Source organism: Lissotriton helveticus, chromosome 1_1 (assembly GCF_964261635.1).
Source record: "Lissotriton helveticus chromosome 1_1, aLisHel1.1, whole genome shotgun sequence".
NCBI classification, from domain to species: domain Eukaryota; kingdom Metazoa; phylum Chordata; class Amphibia; order Caudata; family Salamandridae; genus Lissotriton; species Lissotriton helveticus.
This window is the reverse complement of record NC_136057.1, coordinates 1,959,412,571-1,959,439,753: the sequence shown is the minus strand read 5'-3', so window position 1 is coordinate 1,959,439,753 and position 27,183 is coordinate 1,959,412,571. Positions and strand designations below refer to the sequence as shown.

Below are 27,183 nucleotides of genomic sequence, written 5' to 3'. Positions count from 1 at the left end.
GAGAATAGGAAAAATAGTGGTTATTAGGCAGAAAAGCAACCTCGACATCAGCTTTAAAATAATCCTTAATACATAGTGTAGCAAGCAATCATGTGGATTAGCCCAAATTACTACTCTGTGTGTTTTCGGTTTCCAGGCCCTGCTGGATAATAATCTGTAGCCAGTGTGAACCTAGCTGGGAATCATCAGAGCACTTACTGTCAGTCCCCAATAAAGTAGCACTTCACAACAAATGATGCAGCTTACTGTGTGGGAGAGCTTGGAGAGGCAGATGTGTTAGATGCATGACTAACTCTTGAATGCAACCTTTTACCATGTGACAAAAAATATGGGATGTTCTGAAGGCTCCTGTCTAAGCGATCTAGAACTACGGCACCTACTTGGACATTGTTTGTTCAGCAGTGGAATTACAGTTCATAAATAACCTGGGATGAAGACTAATTTCCAGCCAGTTAATCAAGAAGACTTTTGCAAAATGAAGGGACAGTCCTGAAAACATCCGTAAGTCAAGAACCTAAACGGTCTAGAATCCATATGAAACGATTGTTCATACACCTGGTATAGCACCCAACACAATGACTGTCCCTGAGAGGGGATGAGTTTTAGAGGCAGACCACAATGGGCCAATTGCAGATAGAGGAGTAAATGACCACCCTGTATCATTTGTTATCAGTACTGGAGTTCTAGAGGTAGACTAGAATGGTCAATATGCAGATAGAGACGTAAATGGTCACCCTGTATTATTTCTGATTAATACTGGAGCTACCCACTCTAGAGTTAGAATAGAGATCCCAAATCTACCCTCTTGTGAAAACAAGTCCAAGTTGTAGGCATCTTCAACAAGCAAAGTACTAACTAACCCTGTTTCAGCTAAAGTCTCTAAAAATAGGGCCCTTCCACGACCACCAATTTGTCACATGTATCTGAAGTCCAGTGAATTTGTTGGGTAGGGATTTATTATGCACATTAAATTGTGCTGTCCATTGTACATTCGGGTGGTGTGGAACTCCAGAAATATGACGAGGATGTACACTTTAAATTAAATTCAAGAGAATCAGCAGTCGGGGCATTCCCAATCCTAACGAGAGGACCTGACCGCCTGAATTAAGAGATTTGGTCTAAGAGGAAGGCACGCAAGGACACTAGTCTGCTTAAGAAATTCCACCCATGGAGAGTTACAAAAAGCTTAATGCAGAGTATCCACAAATGCCCCAATACGACTTCACACCTCAGGCGGTGCCTGGAATAACACATCAGTGATTGAATCAATGCTACAGCAAGGCATCTTGAAATAAATACTAGTGCGTCCCTGCAACTCACCTGTGATGAATCTGCTGAAAACAAATAGTGGAGGATAGTTTGGAACCTAAGAAAGGTGAATCAAACCCTTGCCCCATGTTGTCTTGTGGTTCCAAATCGTGCTGTGATGTTTTTTAAAAATTCCATGGGAATCAGAGTGGTTCTCGGTCATGGATCTGTGTCAGGCATTCTTTTCCATTTGTCTGCATGAGTTTAGGCAATTCCTTTTTGCATTCAGATTGTTTTTTAGAAAAAGTCTGGTGTAGTGCCAAGTCCCACAGGGGTATACAGAGATCCTCTCAACCTTCAATCAAATACTGAAGCAAATTCTGGAGACTTTGTATTTGTCATGCAACTCTGTTCTGGTCCTGTACATTGACAACCTGTTAGTGGGGTCAATTAGGAAAGAAGCTTGCAACAAGACATGACTGTCCTACTGATTCACTTGGCAGAGAATGGACACAGGGGTCCCCAACAAAATTATAGTACTGTCAAAGGGAGGTTTGTACTTGGGACATGGCATTGAGAAAGGAGCTAGTGTCCCCAGAACATATCGCTACAATTCTTAGAATGATTCCTCCCAAAACGTAGAGAGAAGTCAGGATGTTCCTGTGAACGGTGGGCTGCTGCAGTCAGTCGATCCTCACTTTTCCCTAATGGCAAAGCCTGTACAGAGACTTATTCACAACAACGTGTCATCAGCAATCCTGGTACTATGAATGAATGAGGTCCTTAATAAAGCTCAGAAAGAAACTTTACTACGCACCAGCCCTAAGAATGGCTGATTACGACAAAGATGTTTTTCCTCTATTGTCATCAGAGAGAAGGGTATGCATCCTGTGTGTTGATAGAGACCCTTGGTGAAGCCAAACATCCATTGGCTTATTTCTCTGCTACACTTGATTCAGTAGCCACAGCGTTGCCTGGATTCCTCATGACAGTGGCTGCAGTTGTAGTTAGTATTCAACAGGGCAAATCATTTATACGAGTTTATTGTAATGGGTCCACATTCAGTTGCAATTTTGTCAACCTGTACACAAACATAGCACATAACAAACAGCGGGCTTACTAAATATGAACAGGTGATTAGAAAGGAACAAAATGTGTCTTTACAGCACTACATAATACTAAATCCTGCTACTCATTTGCTACTTCCAGAAAATGATGCAGATAATGGGGTAAACCAGGGCTGTCTAGATGCTACTGAACTGTATACAAAGCCAAGACATGACTTTCAAGATGTAGCATTAGAGGAGCCTGATTTAACTTTGTTTTTGTGATTATCAGTTCCAATGAAAACACATTATTTTAGACAGGAAATGTATTCTATGAGCTGGAAGCTGTTAAGAGTCCAATATTGTACTTTCTCCAGTTGGCAGGGAATTGAACCTCAACAGAAATAGTAAGATTATAGGTTTTGGATTCCTTTAAATGTAGCTGATTTAAGCTTATAGAGCAAATGTTGAGAACATAAAAGTACAAACAAACATTTTCATTGCTGTATCTAATAATAATAAGATACCAGGGTACCTGAGACTCCTGGTGTTAAATGTATTAGCACCTCTGGCGCTGATGAGAACAATCTGTCTGTTGACTAGATAAGTTCATTCACATAATTTTCTGCTCGTAATTACTGGGAAGGGAACCAGTGATACAAGCATTGTGTTAGACTACTGCATAAGAGTGACAATATCCTATATGTTCTTCCAAAAGTAAAACTAGTTTTTGAAGCATCAAGCTGTATAGGAATGAAAAAAAAGTTAATAATCCATGGGATCATTGAGCCAATGCCCTGAAAGCACGACAGGCAAGCATCAGCTTGAGGAACACTATAGGACGAGTATTCAAGGAGACTGAGATCAACAAGTATTGGTAGCAAAGCCAGTATGCCTCGCCTGACAATGCCCCTTTATTACCCCCAGATGGCCATCACATGACAAGCACAACAGCCATATTGCAGGAAAATCATAACCAGGTGGCCCCATATATTTACACGAACACGACACCAGACTTTAGCTGTAGATCAAAACGTAAAAATTTGTAAATTGTTAAAAGAAAAAGTGGAAGAAAACACCACAACTGAATTATTATATAACGAATAAGCCAACAGACCTGAAAGGAAAACTGAAGGCCAAGTTGACATTTTAGTAAAAAAACGAAAATCCCATTTTCTCCTGTTTCAACCTTTTGCAATTTAAAAAAATGATAAAAATTCATTTCCATGGTAAAAATTAACGAAACACCCTGGGTAACTTTTCCTTAAAATGTTCATTTATTTTGCTAAAGACATTTTAAATTTTTCCCTAAATTAATGTTGGGATCTTATGTACTTTCTGTCCTAGGTAAAGAGACATTTTTTAAAATAAGTATTTTCCTTTCAATGACTAGAGACATGGATGTTAGCTTCATTGATTAGGAGGAAAATTAAAAACATAGGCAAACTCTTATCTAAATGTGTGAATTTTCAATTCGAGCTAGCAATGTTCCTCCTGTTCAATGTAGAAATGTCAAAATCCAGTTGCTAGTTTGAGGAAGCCAGAAGTTAAAACAACCACCACCTTATTAAAAAAAAAAAGTACCAATGTTCACTAGATCATGGGGTCCAATTTGGCACCCCCAAAACTCCAATGCGAGCTTTGTTTAAATAAGGCTTTAAAGTGCAACTTTAGTCAAAGAAGAGACTCTGCATATGTTGACTTAGAACACCGGAATGTGGAGAGCTCCATTAAAGACAATGGAGCAGCAGCTGTCTATATGAACTGGTATAGGCAGACTGCTAATACACAGCCTCTCCTCTCTTCTCTAATATATTAATTAGGCAGAGGAAAGCGAAAGGTGGAAGCCATGCAGGAGGGCACAAGCAGCCTTCACTGTTCCCTCTGCTTGTTGCTGAGTGTCACTAGGGCTTCAGAAAGAGAGGGCGAATGATGCTCTGCTGATGGGTCTCCCTGGTTGAATTACAAAATACATTTCAGACAGGGAAAACCAGGCGCTGACTTCAGTCCCCTTCCACAGCTCTTGCTGTAAATATTCAACAGCTAACATACATGGCCCTATGCATGCATGGCTGTTAACTGTAGAACATTCACAGCAAGAGCTGTGTGAACAAAGGCTCGAAGCCAAGGGGATCTCAACTCCTCGGTCTCCAATGCCTTTGTTTTCCAAATTAGAACATTCTGCCCTCATTAGGTGGAATGTTGTAATAGCTTTTTAGCCCACTGTTGTTGGGCTATAAAGCTATATTGGAACTTTGGAATATGAAAAATATGGAATGACAAAATACATATTCCGTTTTCAATTTGGCATCAATTATACCATTTACTGGCACTATATAAAGGACCAGGTTAGAACGACTCGACATACCGTCGGAGCCGCGTTTGAGGGGAAGACAGCCTACCAGGCTTTGCAGTAACCGTGAGTTTGACCTAGGAGTATAGAGGCACCTTTGTTTCTCTCGAGAACCAACATCTTAGGTCCTAATACCTAGCTCTTCTTGACACTACAGGTTGCTAATTTGAGCAGGAAGAAAAGAACCCCCAATAACAACGCTTTGGCTCATGAGGCCAGTCAGCCTTTGTCCATAAGTAAGCACTGCAAAAATATGTGTTTTGTCATTCCATTTTTTTCATCCTAGGGAACCTAATGGCGACTATATCGTAAATCAATGTGTGTCCTTGTCTATATGTATGTCCTTTTATTTTACAGGGTTCCTGGACCTCATTTTGAGTTCTTCATTACCCTCCTATGTATTAGCATAGCTTTTTCTGAACATCAATGTCCATATGTGATGTTATGTTTCATGATGTTTTTTTGATCATTCACAGGTTCTGTACTATCAACGCCAATTGGGTGCAACAGACTTCATTCAATATAACACGATTAGGTACATTTCACCTTTTAATTTTTGTAGAGCACACTTTGACATCTACATTTTCATGTGAGTAACGTGAGGATCACTGTGCATATCCTCGTCCTGAAGAAGGAGTTTTCCAACTCCGAAACATGTCGACGCACTTTTGAGGTTGACGTACCCTAACCAGTAACACACAACCTCACCTGCACGTTTTTAACTATACCAGCCGAGGGCTTAATAAACAGTTTTATTTTTTCTCCTACGAGCCAGGTATCTTTTAACTTTTCACCACCTCACCACTCACACTTAACAACTTCACACACATCAACACATAGTCCACCTTCAGTGCTCCTACGTAGTCGTGAGTCGCAGCACGCCGCATCCCGTAGAGGGGTGCGAAGACCCAGATGATGAAGCATGACACCAAGGGGCCTGTTGGTGTGTGAGGGGTATTTAAAACAACACTGTGTGCTCCCCACCACTGTAGGGATCACCACCACTACCAGAGTGGATTCCTTTTTGTTTAGTTAAAGTACTAGGGGAGACAGAATCCACTTCCTCCTCTCCCTCCCCCTTTTGTTAACTTCCCATTACTAAATCATCCATCTGATGAAGAGCCGAACTAATGTGCCCTTCACTGCACTCTTATACAACGCGATCGGATTTTAAAGAAGCCTTGGCTCCCTGTTATCGACATAGTAGCATAGTCCAGTTACTTGCCTGTGTTTGTTTAATTTCCGTTTTTAAACTGTAGTGTCGCGAGTTTGGGCGTTTCTAAATTCACCATGTTTATAAATCACCATTTCAAAATGGCGACTACTTCGGTCATACAGCCCAACCCCATGGCAGCCTAGTTTTGTTTGCCGTGAGAACTCGACCAGACGGTATTAGAGCGCTCTATATGAGCACCAGTTACACTACCCAAGGACACATTCAATATTGTTAGGCACAAGGGGATTACTTGATTTTCCCAGAATCAAAGGATGTTAAGCTGACGCAGAGTCTTGAACTAGGTTACCCAGTCGACAGCTCATGCCGTACTGCCACATCCTCCACCCATTTCCTGTTATTGCCTCAGCTGTAGTTTAAGATCACACCGGATCGATTTATTTCCTCTTGTCAGAGGCACATAATATAATTTAAAAAGGCGTGTCAGCCATTGGCAGACTTTCGTAAAACACAGACAGATACTCCGTGCAGAAACAGGGTGTGAAGAGCCAATACATCCCAGATGTTTTTCTTAACCGCGCAGTTTTCCTTTTTACATAGCACAAAACCAATCAGTGCATTTGAAGGCATAGCGACGCAAGTGCAAACTATTATTTGACAACATACGCCGTTAACATTTTTACTTTATCACAAAACATTACTGTTGTTTTTCGAAGGCACAGCATTGATTAGTTGTGTTTCAAGCACACTTTCCATTGGAATCTTCCTATTTTAGGTTGGGTCTAGACAGCGCGCATCCCAGCCCAGCTGGTACTGTAGCTCGTCCCATTCGCCTGCCCTCTGGTCCCTCAATACTCTAGTTTCCAGCTACTGCTCTGCTCTCCTTCCCGGTCATGCCACTCCCCCTACCCCCCACTTCACCGCCATCTTTATGACCCTTTCCATACTCCTCCTGCTGTGCCTAGTTTCATTTGGTGTACTCCAATTGCATTGTGTGTGCTTGCTTTCCTCAGGCCGCACTTCATATCACAGGACTGCCAGAGTCCTTAACATAACAGGGTTTTCAGTGCACGTTCCTGAGCCGACTTTGAACATTCAAGGTCTCCTTGTGCCTATAACAGGGCTTCCAGTGCACATTTCTGGGCTAAAAGTGCCATTGACAGAGCTACAATTGCACAACCCAGGACCGCCAGCTCCTATAACACGGCTTCCAGTGCAAATCCCTAACCTGAGGGCGCACATCCTATGTCTCCATGTGCACATCCCAGGGCTCCCTGAGCCCATCACATGGCAGCCACTGCACATTCCAAGGACTGCTAGCGTCAATAACCGAGCTTCCAGTGAATGTCCCATGCCTCCTGGCAGCAATAAGAGCGTTTCCAGTGCACAGCCCTGGGATGAGAGCGCACTACATAGGGCTCCGTGTGCCCGTGGGAAGGTCTTCCACTGCACATCCCAGGATGGCCAACGTCGATCACAGGGCTGCCAGTGCATGTCCATGGCCTGACAGTGCACACCCTATGGCTCCTAGTGAACATCTGGGGTCTCTGTGTGCCCATTAAAGGGCTGTCAGTACACACCCTTGGGCTAAAAGTGTGCATCCCAGTGCTCTTAGTGCCCAAAAGAACTTCCAGTGCACACCCCGGAACTGACAGTTCACATCCTATGGTTATTAGTGCATGTTCCAGGGCTGCCATTGCACATTCAAGAACCGTGATCACCTATGAGAGCTTCCAGTGAACATCTCCAGGCCGACAGTTATCATCATAGGGCACACTCTGCCAATAATCGAACTTCCAAGTGCAGCGACCACAGCTCAACCCTTCCCTGTGCGTGCACGATCCCTGTGCCCCTGGTTTTGTGATGTGCAGCCACACGCTGCTTTCTGGTGTGGCCTACCAACAGTCAGCTGGAGCCAGCAATTTGTTAAACTCAAACCCACGAATTAAAAGACCAAATGATATTAAGCAGCACTTCAGTTGCAGTTTGTACATAGGCAGAACTCAGCATGAAGGTATTGGAGCTCTTCACACGAGCACCAGTTACATAACTCAAGGGCACATTCATTTTATGTTGGTACTGGAAGATTACGTGGTTTGCCCAGAGCCACAGGATTTGGAGCAGGCGCCCAGATTCAGCCAGTCTGAACACTTTCACTGACATGTTAATTTACTCGGAGCACTCAGGATAATTTGTTTCAGAGCGGATAGAGGTTTTATTCATCATGCTTATGATTAAGAGTATTCATATTCTGTAAAGGTTTGGGGTCTGTAGTTGACCTTAGAATATGCTAAGCGGTGCCCTGCCTGAATGCCCTAATATATTTGTTAATCAGTTTGAATTTTGGTAAACCTGTCATTTTCCAGAGTTCGATAATGAACAGGGGAGAGGAGTTGGCCTAACGGCTAGGGCGCTCGACCTCGGACCTGGAGGAACTGGGTTCGAGTCTCGGTAACGACGCCAAACTTCCTGTGTTTCTGGGCAAATCGCTTAATCTCCCCGTGCCTAACAAAAATGAACGTGTGTTCTAATGTAACGTAACTGGTGCTATGTAAAGCGCTCTGATACCCGATTCGGTTCTAGTTCGTGCTATATAAAACTCTGCCAAAAAAAAAAAAGTTTCTTAACTTTATATACCCATTATCGGTCCATTGCAGAGGTTGAAGTGAATGACAGCATTACAGTTTACAACTTTTAGAACTCTGGAGTTTCTGGCATCTTTACTTTTTTGTGTGTGCAGATAACTAGTTATACACAAATAATACTTTAAATAAGTACTTCTCAATGCAGTTCAAAAATATGCCTAATAGTACCAAAGCTTCTATGTTAAAGAACAGTAGATGTAGCATCCAGGATAATGTGCTGCATGGCTAAAAACCTACAAGGTCCCTAAGGCGAGACCTATCAGCTATGTCAATGCAAGTTTAATTTAGGACATTCTACCCTCAGTGGGTGGAATGTTCTAATAGCATTACAGCCCTTCTGCCTCGGACTATACAAGTTGTTAAAGGCCCTCTCACCCGTTATAAGACTTCAATTTTGGTCCATTTTATAAAAAATACATCAGAATCATTACAAAATAAATAATAAACCCACAATAATATAGGAGAAACATAACCGACATCCATATAGAAAAATAATTAAGCTGCTGCGAGGATATTTAGAACATTGTAGTTATACTAACAGAAACACGACTTTGAAAGAGCTGAGATTGGTTGACAAAGGGGTCAACTAATCTTGACGATTACAGTTCAAGCCATCAGTCCAATTTAGTTTGAATGTTTTTTGGATTTGATTAGTCTCTTACGTCCCTAATTTCATGAAATTTGGACAAAGAAATGTTGAGCCTCAAAAAGCTTCAAGTTAAATATTGTACTCAGCCCACATACACCTACTGACATTTCAGTCAACCAGACACAAACATTCTATGACATCACTCACACTGGCTGACGAGCAGGGCACAGAATACAAAGGAAGGAATAAATATAAAGAAGGACAGGATACCACACACTATTTATCCTCGCTCTTATCTGTAATTGCTATGCATTATAGTCCTTTTACAATAGGAAGATCTCACCATTATCAGAGAGAAAGGAACACAAGATAATACACTGCTCAAAGCACTGGGAATAAACAAAGGCAAAATCAAATACCTGGAAAGCAGAAACAATTCGCCAAAGAAGTGCTAAGGTTCGTTCTCTATGACGATCTACTATGTCCCTGGAATCAATAACAGCACCTACAAGTTAAACATAACAGATGGTAAAAAATCTGCAAGATTATATATAAGAAAACACAGCATATTAGCAAAACACTTTTTACCATATTCATCGGTTAGTTGGATGTTTCGTTCCTTCAAAACATGGAGTACTATTTCAACATTGTGCATCTTCTGAAGTCGACTGATTGCAGGTACTCGCAGCTTTTTAGAAAGTGTCCAACTCTGTGTTAGAAGTTCCATTGCTCTCCTGATGGTAAAAAAACAACATTACACTTGTTCCACATTGTAGATATAGAAAAAATGGTAACATGAAAACTAATATATACTTACACAAGGCGTACTCCACATTGCAAGTCAACTGCTAAATTAGTCACTGCAAAGTCAAACTCATCGAGAGGCATCTGAACATGGCTGACAGGAAGGCCAAGGTAGCTGAGATGACGTGAGAGATCACCCTCGCCACTTAGGAAATCTCTTGAGATGGCAAGTAGAACATCTTTGCTTGTCTGCAGGACGACAAAACAAGAATTCCTTGTTGTTCTGAAACTATAACACTGCAGTTTTCTAAACTTCCTTCCAAAAGAGACAAGAGACGCAAATGAGGAAAAATTAAATTACTTTGCACCAGGTAGACCTCTTCATCTTTGATATCTTTTAAAGCTTAAAAAAATATTTCAAAAACAAACATGAGCAGGCTTCGACCAACATTTAAGGCAGGGAAAGCCGCATATGCATCTCTAAAAAAGAAGTATTTTTCTTCTAACATGGCCTTTCTCTGTAGTCATATTTCAAATGAATAAAAAGCTAAGGAGGATTTACAAAAGTGGCGAGACTGTATTAAAAGCTCTGATAAACATTCACGAGGTAGTGAAAGATCAGACATCAATGGCTTGGCCTTGCAATCCCATGTCGCGACAACTTTCCAAGATGTGTACCTCTGCTGCCTACTCGTAGTGGTAGGAGCCATCTATTCTGTAAAGTGCTCTGAAATCAGTTAACAGATCTTTATGCAGGCTGACCTTCATCTCGCTATTACTTACTGGGAAAGTACTTGTCAACGACCTGCATTTTCAGAGTCAACAAAATATGGATCTGTACACCAGGAGTCATAGGTCTTGCTTATGTAAAAAGGAATTGCAGTTTTTGACAATTCGCTGGTGCAGTTGCTACCATGGCCAAGTTGTTGATTGGGTAATAAAACTTTCAGATTACCTCAGATACAGTATCCGCAATATGCTCCAATAATCCTGGATAGGAATCTTGTACGGGAAGGTAGCAATTCACTCCAATTACTTACCCAAATGTACATACATTCAAAAAGTGAGCCCAAGTCAATTTCTCAGGTGTTTCTGGTAAAGCAAAAGACTTATAGCACGTTTAGGAAATCCAAAGAATTATCTTTAATACTCAAGATGCTATAAAGATAATAAATACGGGGAAATGAGAAAGATTTTACAGTTTTAGCAGTAAATGATTTTTCAGCCTGACCAAAAACTCCTATTTTCTTGTAGGTAATACAAGGGGTCCTTGTTCGTCTTACAACATCAATGCAATTACTCACTTAGGTGAAATGGCAAAATTATAGAACGTTGGCAAACATACTAAACTTCATTGTCCTAATGGGACACCATCTCACATAGAGAGATATCTAGTTTCACACTGAGGCAAGCTATTTTGCAATTTAATGTACCAAGGATCATTTGGCACAAGCAGTCTTTATATTTACAGAAACAATGGCTAAGTGGAATAAAGTCAATCCATTTGTTCAACCGGCTCAGAGGGTACACGTCCGATTTAAGCCTTATCTGCAGTAACCAGGAAACAACATACCAGCAATAGACATGATCTCTCTCATTTCAAGTTACTGTTTCGCCTTTTGAATCTGATTTAGGCTCCCCCAATTGAGCAAATCCTTATGTGATTGAACCTGAGCCCTCTTGTGACCTCCCTAGACTACATGGCTGCACATCACAGAGCCCATTCTTGCCTTTCTAAGAACAGAACAGTAGACTTTGTTCCCCCTACCTTTCAATTGTATTGCTTTACATTTATATTCTTTTTTATATTCTTATATCATGGCTCTCAATTGTAACAAATTAATGTGCATCTACTTTGCTCTGTTGGCTCACCAACCTTTGCTTATGCAAGCCTCCGGATGAGTCCTACTGAATGACACTTACTCAAGTGGCACTCCAAGGCAACAGGCAACAACCGTGATAGTTTGGATGGCTGTCACGATCTCATGCGCTAGCACAGGACTACCAAAAACTGGACTCCCTTAGAGGACCAAAGAAAGGCATCCCTACTAATGTTTACGTCAAACCTGCAGCATGCAACAGGATGCAAAAAAGCTGAAATCTGCTATGATCCACAGTGGGAGAGGTTTTTGTGCTACGACAATATAGATCTTCAAATGCAAATCTAGATCAGTATCATAATAATATTAAACATTATCCTTACACACTTATAGTTCAAGTACTATATAGTGGGAGGTAACGAGCGATGGCAAAGCCAAAGGGTCTCACCTATATGAGAGCTATTGGCTTTACCAATGTCTTTTAGCCATACTGTATAGCAGTGTGGCTGCTGTTGATCATGGCTAAAAGTTAGTGGTCTGGAATGGAGAAGATTGGTGGAGAGTGGTGGAGAGTGGAATAGAGTGGGCCCTCTTAACAAAAGCATATATTCAGTTTGAAGTTAAAACACCACCAGTAGGCAAGACTCTGGAACCAATGGTCATGAGGGGTGGGCATATGCTAAGTGAATAACAATGATGATAAAGGTGGCCACTGTGGACACTTCATTATGTGGCTTAACAAGAAGAGGCAAACGCACTTGTAAAACAAAAGAGATCTCACATGGAATACCAAAAGGAGGGAGTCATCTGGATTAGATAACAGGTATGGGTGCAACCCCTGACAAGCAAATGCATGTTCCTGCTAGTCTTAAGCTCAACCATCTAGCGCACAACTTTAAACAAAACTCTCTTCATACTCATCTACCTTCATCGGCACTACAACAACGGAGGAACAGGACAGAAGGAGAAGACCAGGAAGAAGACATTAAGATTGAATGACATGCTAGATTCCCCAGCATCCATTTCTACAGGAAGTGGCATTAATCCAGTCTCCAACATCTATCTTCACAGGCAAAGTTATCACTGATTCCCAACCAAAATGGTCTTTAAAATAAGACGCCACGCAAACAAACCTATTTCGTCTGCATCCATCTCTAAAGGAACTGGCATAACTGCATTTCAGAACTGCTCCACAGAAGTGACATCAATACAGGTCCCAGCTTCCATCTCTACAGGAAGGAACATCACGGGTACCCACGTGAAACCTCTTGCCTCCACCACTACTTCCGTCAACTCTTCAGAATATACCACCAGCTGAGTATTGCCAAGCTAAAGGCCACAAACTAGAGTTCCTACTGTTTGGGCCAGGAAGGGCCTTGGGCCAGGACCTCGACCCCAATGCAACCTCAGCAAGCACCTAAAAGGCATGTTTGCAGCATCGGCCCAGTCCAGCACCTCTCACTACAGTTCCCCATAATCAGACCCAAACATAGACCACACAACAATTATTCTCGATAGAATAGAGGCACAACCCATATGTTTTATTTATGCCCTAAACTATCAGATTTTTGGGGAAAGGTCACACAATATATTGCTCAACATTTGAACCAATATTCAACTATATCCTTTAAAGAGATTACGTTGGGGTATAAGATTTGTGACGACTCTTATATGGGATGTTTAATGTCCATTTTATTAGTAACTGCCCGTCTCTGCATAGCTAGAGAATGGATCAGTTCTAGCTCTCCTTCATTATTTGATTGGCTGGTTCTTATGAAGGATATTAATGAAAAAGAATGTGCATTAGTTAAAACTCGATCCATTCGTTCAATGTTAAGATTCAATCTTATCTGGAATTTCCTTGAATGTTAGTATATGTTACCGAACTGATCGAGGATGGTCCTAGATTGTCTCTGTATAAATATTTCTTCTTTGGGATCTTTCTTTTTGTGGTTATGACTTGTTAAAAAAGTTTTGTATGGTCTTTTCATTGAATGTATAATTTAGGTCTGATTTTCAATACTTGTCTGTACACCTCGCTAAAATAAAAATGGAATAAAATAAAAAAATTAATAGAGGCCTAACCTCATATACAAGACACCTTAAAACTGCTGAACACACACTCCAACTCAATCAGTAACGCACATTCTGTAGGACTTCATACTCCAGACATCACAGTCCTCATCACTTACCACAATGCTAATGCACTTGTCATCTCAGAAACAAGTCTCACTTGCATGCATGCACAGCAGCTGGCATTTATTTTTGACAACATAGGAAGGGTAGAGGGCTTACTGTAATCCATAAGTCAGCCTGGTCCTGCAATCTAAGCAAGCAAGCGACATTCAGCTCAATTGTGCTCCTCACATGCCACTTTCCACTATCTGCAATGCAGTCCACAACCTTCTGTCTCACGTGAAGTTAATACTGATTTATAAGACTGTCTAAAATTCAGATGGTCTTTTAGCATTAATGTAAATTTGACAGCAGGGTAGAAATCTGGGAAAAACTCAGTTCTCACCCACAGCCAAATGACTCATTCACCCTGGACACAGACATTACCCTCAAGGAACACTTCACCAAGAAAACAACAACAGCCTGGGAAAAGCGCACTCTACTAAACAAAGTGAAACAGTTTTCTCCTTGAAGGTTTCCGCAGCATGCTCATAAAGAGCGTGAAGAAATATGACCACATCACAACATACAGTTTGAGAAGTGACGGTAAGGTAAGTCCTTGTTCTATCAGGACCACGTCCTAATGAAACACCTCTTCCAAGCCCACACCATCTTCAAAGTCAACAGCATTTTCTACAAAGCCCTCACTGCTAGCAAACCAGAACTTTAGGTTGACATGTTCACCATCTCAAATGGTTTTTGGCAGAACCACAGTCATGATACCAGACTGGAGACAGTGAAGTGCAAATAAATATTAAAAAAACGTTTCCATGTATTTACAGAGGACCTGCGATGACCACCCCTTATTGATCATGAAAGCTGCAACCCAACTCCAATTGAAGAAAGGGCAGTGACCCTCCCTTTTCTAACAGTACAAGACAATGCAGTAACAGCCCACTTCCAATATCAGATCTCGGCTATAAGCAATGATAACTGTATTGTTATATTCAACTATGTACAGCACATTACTGCATTTCTGCTATGCTGCTTTTGAAAATGCAATATTTTACATCTTTTGGTTTTGTGTTATCCAAGGATGAAGAAAGACAAGCTTATCTCTGCAAAGTGTTAATATAGATGTGAACATACCTGTATACTTACAATGATATATTTAAATCACAAATGCATGCAACATGAATGCCCCAATCCATTTTGTCACACTATTTAAAATTAAGTCTTTATATGTTTGTATGTCTTATTCCTACTGCTGTCAAAACCTATAAAGGTGGCATCTACAAAGTGTCAGAATTAGAAACTAAAAACGAGTTACAAATGTAACAACTTATTTGCAAATTAATTGTAAAACCTTTTTTGAACATTTTACAGACACAAAGTTTTCTTTAAAGAAATAAATTGTGCTTTATTCTAACATTTCTTGTGCAAATACTAGAAATCCTATTTACTGCTAGTGAATGATTTTGTGATAACAAAAATGCCAAATTTCGTGAAAACATCCAAACGTTTTTTTTCCAACTCAAATGATTTGATAACTTTGTTTTGATGCAGTAATTAAAAATATACATATTTTGATTTTATTTCAGCAATGTTTTTCTATACCTTAAAATCAGAATCTTTACAGAATAAGCAGGGATCGTGATCAATGAGATGATTCTGTTTAGCATGATCAAGAAAGAAAACCAGCAAAAGCAGCTTCTTCAGTGTAAACTTCGATAAGGCATCTTCGTGACCTAAAATAAAGCATGCACAATTGTCAAGTTCACACTTAGGTAATGAGGCTTTCATAAACAGATTTACTTTCAAAATCAAGACAAACCGATACATACCATCTCTGTATAGGTGCGGAACAGTGGGGTGTCTATACTCTGCTGCAATGTCAGGATTCCAAAGCAAACGATTTAGGACAAACAACGCCAAGCCCATAACATCACTATTACTCTCCAAGGAAATTAGTTCGCCAAAAATGGTCTAATAAGACATACAAATAGGAAATATTAAAACGAGGCTTCAAAGTGCCATTTTTGTATACATATGTAAATACAAAGCTCTAGATACAATACATTTCAAATGTATAACTCTACTGGACAAATCAATTATAATTATCAAAACTAATTAAGATACCCAGGAGTCGGAAACTCTTGGTTACCACAAATATTAACTGGAAGCTTACAAATTTCTATCTGGTCTCGACAGCTAGGTACTTTCTTTTCCAAATAAAATTATAGATGATCCCCACAGTTGGGACAAATTAACTTAACAGCACTTCAATGCATACAATCACCGGCGTTAAGGGTTCCTTAATTTTCAATTGGTCTCCTACTTGATCACACAGTAAAATATAAAACTTCTTTATACCACAAAAGCATCGGTTGAGGTCCAGGGTGAAAAATCCTAACATGCAAGTCTTAACAAAAATCAAGTTACTTACCTTCGGTAACGATGTATCTGGTAGTCATAGGTTAGTTGTAGATTCCTTACCTTAGAATTTTTCCCAAGAGTCCGTTTGGATCGGAAGATTTTTTTCTTCAGCAGTACCCCTGTGTGTCATTCGGTGGTGTCGGTCAGCTCGGTGTCCGTGGTTGGTGCAGAGATGACATTGCGGGACCTACATAGACGCAGCCCATGCGCACAGGCGCCAGTTCTTAACACGACGTTCCATGCCAGAAGCGCAGAGCCATGAAAGACACTGACCACTAGTGTGTCAAAACTAGGGCCATTTACGGGAGTCCCAAGAGTGGGAAGGGTAGATGGGGAGGTAAGGAATCTACAACTAACATATGTCACCATCAGATCGTTACCCAAGGTAAGTAACTTGTTCATCTGATCGAGACAATTACTTGTAGATTCCTTACCTTAGATCATACCAGAAAGTCCTGGAGGACCGAACGTGCAAAGTATCTATCCCTCCAGACTTAGCTGTCTAGGCAGTATTGTGCCCACGTTGCTGCCGGACAGATTTCAAGGAGTAGGACTCCACGTGCTAATGCTGTGGTTTCCGCCATTGCTCTGGGGGAATGAGCACGCAACCCCAAAGGAGGGTCCTTCTTTGCCAAAGCATAGCACATTTTGATGAAAAGGACAAGTGATCTGGAGATGGTCTATTTTTGAACAGCCTGACCTTTCCCGGCACCCACATAGCCAATGACTTGTTGATCCTCCACCCGGAAGTCTTTTGTACAATCAAGATAAAAAGACACATTTTGGGACCAGACAGTGGAGTCTCTCCTCCTCCTTGGAGGGATGCAGTGGTGAATAAAAGGTGGAACAAGTGATAGATTGTCCCACATTAAAAGGCGTGATGACCTTAGGAAGGAATAAAGGTTTGGTCCGAAGCACCAGTATTATCCGGATGGACAGATAGAAAAGGGGGCTTAGAAGATAAAGTGTGTAGCCAACACACCCTGCGAGCAGAGGTAATGGCAACAAGGAAGGCAGTTTTGAGAGTCAGCAACCTGAGAGGACAGGTATGAAGTGACTCGAAGGGAGCACACATATTTATAGTTAGAACCAGAATAAAGTCCCATTGGGGCATTACGAAAGGAGGGAGGGAACAGATGAATAAGACCCTTAAATAACCTGTTAACGATAGGAGATCTGAATAAAGAAGGCTGGTCTGGAAGCCAAAGAAACCCAGAGGTGGCTGCAAGGAATCATTTAAGAGTGCCCAAAGCAGATCACTGCTGGGTCAAGGAAAGATTATACAAAATGACCTCAGATAGAAGAGCAGAGAGGGGGGTCAACAGCCTTTGCTGAGCACCATGCCACAAATTTGTTCCATGTACAGACGTATACGGTTTTAGTGGAGGGAAGGCTGACTGTCAAGATAACATCACAGACTTCAGGCGGAAGGTTGAAAGCGGTCAACTGCTGCCGCTCAATCTCCATGCAAGGAGATTGACACTGGACAGGTTCGGGCGAAGAACCGTCCACTGCTTCTGCAACAGAAGATCCTCTCGAAGGAGCAGTCTGATCAGAGAATTGAAGGCCATGTTCAGAAGTTCAGGGTACTGGTCTCTTTGTGCCCAGTCCGTAGCTACAGGAACGACTTGAGCTGCGTCGCAATTGATCTTCCTGAGTACTCTTGGCAGTAGTGGTAAAGGCAGAAAGGCGTACAGGTGGCCGCTCGAGCGCCGTCTTGGAAACTCCAACGTGTAAAACTGCTGACATTGCATGTTCTCTTCAGCGATGAAAAGATCTGACCAAGGATCTGGCCACTGCTGAAAGAGACCTTGTGGCACCTCCAGATGGAGACTCCATTCATGATGGACAATGGTGTTACAGCAAACAAATGATGGACGGAATGCTGACAATACAAACATTCTCCCCCAGTCAAAAGATCTGGGTTAAATCCATTGTTCTTTTACCCACTACCCCACCCCAGTTCGGACCCAGCCATATGCAAATCAGACTTAACCCTGTGCCCCATGGGAACAGTCCAGACCAAACTGCCAGGCCAGGTCCTCCCTTGACCGGAAACAAACATCCTGGGACCGGTTTCAGGGTATGTCACCCTTCTTCAGCTAGGCTAGCTTAAATCCAGTGGCACAGTGAGCAAGGGACTCAAGTCTGGGCATATCCATCCCACTGGGCGGTAAATTCTGTTCCGCTCATAGAATTTACGAAATTTGGGTAATTTTGTGTTCCGCCAAGAATGCGGAATTGCCAAAGATTCCGCGATCCGTGGAATTTTTTTGCTTATTTGCGCTTTCAAAATGCGTGTTCGCAGGATATTTCTCCCCGAGCACGCAAACAGCATTCGCAAACAGGAAAAAAGCATTGCGGACGGACGGAAAAAGCAATTCCACGTGTTTGCGGAACTTTTGCGTGCTCGCTGAGGCTTTTTACCGTTTCGCAGAGCTTTGCGTAGCGCAACTACACAAATTCCGCCCACCCCTAGCGAAAAGTGTTACAGCAAACAAATGATGGATGGAATGCTGACAATGCAAACATTCTGATGGACTAGGCACCGATGGCTGAGTTTGTCCGCCAGGGAGTTCAGGGAACACGCCAATTGTTGAACCACCAGTGTTATGTCCTGAAGTTCCAGCAATGCCCAGAGGCGCCTCTTGACAAAGAATCCATGACCCCACTCCTGCCTGTTAGTTGCAGTACCACATGGCAATAGGGTTGTTGGTGAACACCTGCACCACTCTCCCCCTGAGAGAGGGAAGGAATGCTTTCAGTGCCAGTCTGATCGTCCAGAGCTCCAAAAGCTTGATTTCGAGGCTGCACTCTAAAGCCCAGACACCGCTGATCTCCGCCTATCCCAGGTGGCCGCCCTAAACCAGCAACTGCTGTTTGATCTGGTTGGGGAAAGGAAGGGAGAGGGATCTGCCACTCATCCAATCTTGGTTCGTTATCCACCACTGCAGGTGGTCTCCAGTTCCCTCAGAGATCTGGATGTAGTCGGAAAGATTCCCCTGATGCTGCACCCACCGGAACTTCAGGTCCCAGTATAGAGTCCACATATGCCATCTGGCACGATCCACCAGCATGATGCAGGAGGCCATGAGGCCCAGCAGCCTCAGAGTCATTCTTACCGAAATCCGGCACAGAGGCTGAAACCTCTGTATCATGGCCTGAATATACCATACTCAGTGCTCGGGAGGATAGGCCCAAAATTGCACCAAGTCCAGAACCGCCCCAATGAAAGGGAGCATCTGAGAGGGAGTCAGGTGTGACTTCGGCACGTTGATAGTGAATCCCAGCGAATGCAAGAGGTCCGTCGTAGTCAGATGGTGGGAGACGTGCAAGAGGTCCACCTTCAACAGCCAGTCACCAAGATAGGGGGAAGACTGGCCCCCTGATCTGCGCAGATGAGCTGCGATCACCGCCATCACCTTTGTGAACACCCAAGGGGCACTGGTAAAGCCAAAGGAGAGCACGGTGAACTGAAGGTGCTCGTGGCCCACCGTAAATCAAAGGGAACGTCTGTGGCCCGGCAGGATGGGGATATGAATATAAGCATCCTAAAAATTCAATGCCTCCAGCCAGTCTTCTGGGTTGAGTGCAGTTAGAATTTGGGATAGGGTGAACATTTTGGGTTCCAAAAAGTAGCAGGAACAACCACCACAACTTACTTCTGACACAGGGACCACATCCATAGCTCCCTTTGTAGTACTGAAAATTCTGGACCCGTGTCATAAACATCGTCCTATCATGACGATTTTGGTATCAGCAGACCGAGAATGACTAGTATATCATACACAAGCATTTTCGTCATATTCGAGTGACAGAATCACCTTGAAATCAGAGTTTTCGTCCTGAACCCTTGGGTTCCATTTTGTATACGACAGCCATTTTGTGATTGCCCTCACATAGGCCGATGACTAAGGCCAAAAACGATTCTGAAGGACACGTACACCTTTGCTGACTTCTGTGACCTGGGCAAGCTGACTCCACCGCCTGAAGCCAAACCTGTTCGGCCAGTTCCTTTCCCAGTGGCCGATCGAGATAGTATCAAAGCATAGCATGCCATACACCTTTCATCGCACACAAACCACGCCCAATCTTACACACACCTGTCCCTGTTTCCTACTTTATGGCCTGCTTTACGAGGAGGAGGTGCCCGTTTTTATTGGGGGTCCGCCGATATCTGATGGAAAATGTTGGGCCTTGCCGGGTAATTTGTTATGGGCTGGACAAACGTAAAATAAGCTTGTCATCATGATTCTGCTTTTTCTTTGTAGTGAAAATATGTGAATGGTCAACTGTAAAACAAGGAATGTTTGCCTAAAGCGTAATATTTTGTATAAAAAGAGAAGGCTGGCTTTGTAAGATTGAGCAGTCTCCTGAGAATATACACCGTGTTGTACTTCTAGGACACTTGTTACCGGTTGCAGCCAATAAATTCGATCTTTGACTTCACCTAGAAGACTGAGTTTCTGTAGTCTGAAACAGGAAGGACCCGAAGTCTTAGGGTGTACCCCTGGCACCGCTGGGTTCCGAAAAACCCAGTACTTCAGTTGGCGCCCAACGTGGGACGATATCAGCAGTACCGGTCCAAGCCAGAGGTTCGTGAGGAGCTTCGTGTGAAAATTCTGGAGGAAGGCCGCCACTTCATCGACCCCTGTATGTCGAAGTGGTCCGAAAGTCTTTGCTGCGAGGTTCCCCGCTTCCCGGCGGCTACGAAGGACTGCTGCCCTGACTATCGCCCTGTTTTGGACCCTTGATGATTGGTAGAGCGAAACGATAGATGAGTCTTCTGGTGACGTCATCGATACCTCAGTTAAGTATAAGTGGAGCGTCTCCCAGTCCTTAGTTTGGTTCTTAGTTTGGGTATCCCCTTGGGATCTTTGATTTGGAACTTGCAAGTACCAAAGCCGAGGGACTCGTGTATTCACGAGAATATCGTATTCGATAATCCTTTGAAGTTTGAAGCTAGACTAGAGATCGAAGATGCCTGGTCTTAGCAGACTTGGAAATTTGTTTTGTCTTGGTTGTAATAGGGATTCCCGATTGGAGGACTCGTGTCCTGTTCCTCCGATTGGAACTCCAACCTATGAACTATATGTGAAACATGGCGTAGGCCCCATCACATATAATGAAGTATGGATCCGATACACCAGAAAGGATGGTGTTTTAAAATGGCCCCAATATGGTAGCTTTGACACGGAAATCTTAGATAATCTGGAGGTTAAACTTTTCAAGAAGAAAGCCCGGCCGGCGATGTTTGACTCTTTCCGCCTATGGCGTAAGGAAGCCAAACAGAAAGGAATTAAATTAGCAAAGAGAAATAAGAGAGAAAGGGGTATCTCGATAATGCAAGCTGCTACTCAGTTTAAAGATAACGAAGAAGAACAGGCAAGTGAGTAGTTACACAGGCAACGTAAAATGGCGATCGATAAATGTTATCCAGTTTTGCCGCCTGTTAGACCTGTCTGCCTTTGGGTAGTCCCTCCTAAGTAATTATTTATTTTGTCCCCTTTTTGCTCCTCAAACCCTTTTTATCTTTTTGTGTTCACTGACTTTTTTTTTGGTGTTTGACAGGGGTTAGGTGCTCTTTGCCCTCATAGTTTTTTGAGGCCTAGGAGCCTTCCTGACAGGATTTTTCTGACATACAAAATGGTGGCTATTAACTGCCACAACTGCCACCACTGGGACTGGGTCCATAGGGCACAATAGGATTCTTCTAGAACCTTCCGGTCCCTTCTGGACCTTTTGAGGTCAGCCTATAAAAAGGCTGGTGTGTGGGCGGCCATTTTGTGATGACCATAGAACCCGAGGAGTGAGGCTGTGACCTGGGGAGGGTGGCGCACAATTAGTAATTAGTTACCTTTAAGGCTGACACTTTCCACTTGAGGACGCTCCCCCCTGAGTCCCTTTGACTGAGCCCCGGTGTGGTTCATTACCCCTGAGGGAAGTGGCCCTTCAAGCTCCTGCTGGCCCCCCTCAGGTCCTTCCTGAACATTCATCTAACCCCCCTTGATAAGGCTCCAAAAGACTGACTTACCAGCCTTGTGAGTAGCGCAGCGCGAATCCACGAGGGGCCCTGAGGAGCTGTAGTCGAGGAGGAGCCCCTGGGACCCCGCGCGGGTCTGAAGGGGTACATCGCCCCTGGAGAAGTGTTGTGAATAGCGCCAGCTGAGGCGGGAGACACCGCTCTCTCGCGCATGCCCCGAGGCGCGGAGATCGTGAATAGGCGGCGCCGGGCGGAGACACTGCTCCTTCGCGCCTGTTCTCTAGCGCGGCTGCCCAAGGAGTGAGGTGGGAAGCGCAGGAGAAAGCGTGTGCAGCAGCGCCCAGCGGAGACACTGCTCCGTGGCGCCTGTGTGGAGGCGCGGCTACCAAGAGGTGAGGTGGGCGGTGTAGGAGGCAGCGGGGGAGGCGGCGCCCGCGGGGACACCGCCCATCGCGCCTGAGAAGAAGCGCGACCACTCGTGTGGAGAGAGTGGACGCGAGTGGCAATTCCAGGCCACTGGTGCCTCGAGGAGGCCTTCCTTAGTTGTGGGGCTGCTGGGCATGTGGCCTGGCCTATGAAGGAGGCATCGACTTGAAGAGTGAAGCCCTGGCTGCTGTGGTTACCGCTTCTGGTCCCAAGTAAGGTGGAGAAGGGAGGGGCTGTTAATTCACTGGGCAACCCCCATGTGTCACCAAGGAGGGGTGGTGCTCCATAGCCAGCCAGTATTTGGTTAACTGAGAAACTGAAGGAGAGGAGACTGAGACTAAGGTCTATTGACCCTGCAAAGTGAGGAAACAGTGTGAATAAAGAGGGCAACTGCCCAGTGACGTTTACTTTAACCCCTGTGTGCCGCCAAGAGTGGGAATTATGCTAAAGATCTGTATTCTCTTTCAGAGGCGGGAGGGGGGAAAGAAGCTCTGGGCTTGCTTGACCAAAAGTATTTAGGCTGTACAAATAAGCTGTGTTGTGCACTGAATCTGTCCATTGGAACCCTAAAATAGTCACCTGTTCTAAGGGAGGGAGTGTCACCCTTTGGGTGCCAAGGTGCCAATTTAAGTGTATAAGCCTGAAGATTTTCAACTGAAGTGAATGTTTAATGTAACATCAAAAGTACAGTAATAAGCTAAGTAAGGAGGAGAGGAAGAGTTTACATGATAAAGAAGTGTGACCCTTAATTTGTATTGTAAAAGTGATTTTGAAACAACAAACGAACCTGAGAAAATAAGTAACTGACAACAAAAGAAAATATAAAGCTTTTTCTACTTTTATAAAAATTAAGGTGTAGTGTCATTTTTGAGTGGAATTGCATTGAGTTACCGCTGGGTGGTGTGCAACCTTTACACATGTGCCTCTATTTAGTGACTGTCTTACCCTAGGCCAGGCTACCCTATGTAACCAGGCTATCCTAGGTCGAACATATTGGTGTCTAGCGGTGGGATGAGAACTGTGGTTGCAACTACTCTGCAGTAACTAAGCGTAATCCACTGACCTACACCAGGAGTTTTCTCCTGGCGGCCTTCCTAATTTTTTACTTTTGCTTTTTCCAAATTTATTCCTGGTGGTGGGGTGGAGGTAGCTTCAGGTTGCCCTTGTAACTCCATTCTTTTTGTGTGCCTGTCCCTGATTTGCCTTTAGCAAAATGGAATTTGCGTTGGAAGAACTGGACACTTATTCTGTGGCCCAGCTTAGGGACTTTTGTCAACAGATGGGAGTGTTCTTTAAGCGGGGTGCCAAGAAGGGGGAGCTCCAGACCAGCTTGAGGGCTTGGGTGGCAGCACATGGAGAAGGGAAGGAGGAGGAAGAGGGGACGAACCGGGACACAGTCATAAAGGTAGAGGGATTGTTCCATCCTGAGATGGGAAACCTACTTCCAGGACCAATGACCTACTCAAGGGGGGGCAGTAGTGTCTCCGGAGGAAGCTTGACCGAAGCTGAACTAACAGACAGGAGGGAAAAAAGGAAGCTGAAGTGGGAGTTAGCCAGGTTAGAACAGGGGAGGGAGGAACAGAGGATGACTCATGAGCTTAGACTAAAAGAGCTAGAACTCAAGGCTCTACAGTTAGGACTCGCCAACTCTCCAAATGGTGGCAGAGAAACCAGAGAACCAACCAGGGAGTCCAGACCCTACCTGCCTAAGGATATAGTTGCCAGCTATAGTCAGGGGGATGACATAGCTAAGTGGCTGGCTGCCTATGAGGTCTCCTTAAGAGCCCATGGGATCCAGGAAAAGCACTGGGGGGGGGGGGGGTTGTATAAGTACATGCCTCCTACTGGTCGGGACACCTTGTTAGCCTTAGAACCGAAGGAGCAGACCAACTACCCCACCATGAAGTTAGCATTGATTAGAAAGTTTGGGCTAACCCCGGAAAAGTATCGCCAGGGGGAGCCACAAGTTAAGCACCCAGAACTGGGTGGATTTCCTGGATTATGCGAGGTAGGCATTGGAGGGCTGGGTACAGGGCAGTGAGGTGAAGGACTATGAGGGTTTGTATGACCTTTTTCTTAAAGAGCATCTACTCGAGAAATGTTTTCCCGAGCTGCGCCAGCACCTGGTGGACAGCAAGCTGACCAACCCCCGGAAGCTTGCAGAGGAGGCGGACATCTGGGCAAGTACCCGGGTGTCCTCAAAGGGGACTGGAGGGGATTCCCAAAAGGCCGGACAGGGCGCCCCTCAGAAGAAGGAGGGGGGAGATAAAAAGCGGGAGTTCTCTAAAGGTCCCCAAAACAGTTTCCAGGGAAAGGGAACAGGTTTCACCCCTAAGGCTAACCCGCCCAGAAACCCTCATCCTGGCCAAAGCCAGCAGCCAAGGGTTGTCCACTGCTTCGAGTGTGGTGGTGTTGGACATTATAAGGGAGATGTCAGATGCCCAAAGAGACCACCCCCTCCCACCGGAGGCAAAGCCCCGGGAGTAGCTAGTGTAGCGCTCGGGGAGGAGTTGCCCTTAGATAAGGGGGGTGAGTGGGCGGGTGTCACCTTAGTGTCCCTGGGAGAACGGGAGATGGTTCCTAAGATTCAGGTGCCCCCAAATACTACTAAGTATGGGCAATGGATCACCATCAATGGCCAGAGAGGGGAGGCTCTGAGAGATACAGGAGCCAGTATGACTATGGTGAGAAGTCAACTGGTGTCTCCAGAGCAGGTGATTCCCAATGTACTCCACCCCGCCGCGATGGCTGACGGCAGAATGGGCCACTACCCCGTGGCCGAGGTTCCCTTTGAGTGGGAAGGGGTTGCAGGTTCACTTCGAGTTGCCGTAAGCCCTGCCGTGCCAGTTGATTGTCTGCTGGGGAATGACATGGAGCACAATGCTTGGAGAGAGGTGGAATACCGGACGCATTCAGAGATGCTAGGTACACCTGACTGGGCCTGTGCGAGCACAAGGTCTGCGACTGCCCGGAGAGGGAGTTCGCCTGGGTTGGAGCCTGGAACAATGGCCCAACCCGCTGCCAAAAAGGGACAGACCCAAAGACAGGAAAAGCCTGCTTCGGCTTCCACACCCCATGTGACAGATCGGCCACCTGCGGTGGTGGACCAGGAGTCCGTGGAGGGGGAAGTAGTTTCTATGGAGGACCTGCCCATCCCTGCTGAGTGGCATGTGGAGGGAGGGCCTACCAGAGAAGAGTTCTGTAAGGGCCAGAAGGAGTGCCCTACCCTTGAGGGACTGAGGCGACAGGCTGAAGCCCAGGCAGCAGGGGACGTTGCGGGACACTACCACATTTCCTGGGAGGATGGACTCCTTTACAGTGAACCCAAGGTACCCTTACCTGGTTCATCAAGGGCCTTGGTAGTCCCGCAACGGTACCGAGCCTTTCTGCTGGAATTGGCTCATGCAATACCCTTGGCAGGACAATTCAGTCAGGACAAGACCTTTGCTCGGCTTGTCCCCCACTTTTACTGGCCTCAAATGAAAGTGGCGTCTAACACCTACTGTCGGAAATGTGTATCCTGCCAAGCCAGTGGGAAAACAGGGGTGAAGCTGAAAGGTCCCCTGGAACCACTTCCTGTCGTTAGCACCCCCTTTGAAAGGGTGGGCATCGACATTGTAGGGCCATTGGATCCACCAACAACAGCTGGTCACAGGTTTATCCTGGTTCTGGTGGATCATGCCACACGGTACCCAGAGGCAATTCCTCTGAGGACTGTCACTGCACCTGTGGTGGCCAGGGCCCTAATGGGGATCTTTGCCCGAGTGGGTTTCCCCAAAGAAGTTGTGTCCGACAGGGAGACCAACTTTATGTCAGCGTACATGCGGGCAATGTGGAAGGAGTGTGGAGTGACCTACCGGTTCACCACTCCCTATCACCCCCAGTCCAATGGACTGGTAGAAAGGTTCAACAAGACCTTGAAGGGCATGATCAGAAGTCTGCCTGAAAGCCTGCGGAGGAAGTGGGACGTCCTCCTACCCTGTTTGCTATTTTCCTACAGGGAAGTGCCACAGAAGGGAGTGGGCTTCAGCCCCTTTGAGCTTCTCTATGGGCACCCTGTACGCGGGCCTCTCAGCCTGGTGAAGGATGGATGGGAAAAGTCTCCCAGGAAACCCCCCCAGGATGTGGTGAACTACATGCTGGCCTTCAGGAGCCAAATGGCGAAGTTGTGGAAGCAAGCTTCTGACAACTTGGAGGCCAGCCAGGCAGTAATGAAGGAGTGGTATGACCACAACGCTCACCCGGTGGAGTTGGAGCCTGGCCAGAAAGTGTGGGTGATGGAGCCTGGAGAGCTAAGTGCCCTCCAGGATCGCTGGACAGGCCCCTTTGAGGTGTTAGAGAAGAAGGGTAAGGCCACCTACTTGGTGGATCTAAAGACCCCTCGACAGCCCCTGCGGGTGCTGCATGCTAACCGCCTCAAACCCCACCACGAGAGGCCCGAGGTCATCTTGATGATGGTGACTGACGGAGGTGAGGAAGCGGAAAGCGAACCTCTCCCTGACTTGTTTTCGTCTCAAGAGAGGGATCGGTCGGTGGAGGGAGTGATTCTCTCCCCATCCCTTACTCCTGAGCAGCGGGAGGACTGCCGCCAGGTCCTGGAGCAG

At 44.8% G+C, this 27,183-nt stretch overlaps 1 protein-coding gene across 1 annotated transcript in view; it reads right to left on the bottom strand.

Moving 5' to 3' along the window:
* The window catches only part of ASPM (assembly factor for spindle microtubules), a 453,390-nt gene that overhangs the window by 244,890 nt on the left and 181,317 nt on the right, over positions 1-27,183 (bottom strand). Inside the window, exons 9-13 of the mRNA XM_078644067.1 lie at positions 15,579-15,720; positions 15,352-15,482; positions 9,873-10,048; positions 9,644-9,789; positions 9,475-9,560 (exon numbers count right to left, since the gene is read on the bottom strand). Of these exons, the coding sequence (XP_078500193.1) occupies positions 9,475-9,560; positions 9,644-9,789; positions 9,873-10,048; positions 15,352-15,482; positions 15,579-15,720 (681 nt within the window). The remainder of the gene's footprint in view (positions 1-9,474; positions 9,561-9,643; positions 9,790-9,872; positions 10,049-15,351; positions 15,483-15,578; positions 15,721-27,183) is intronic.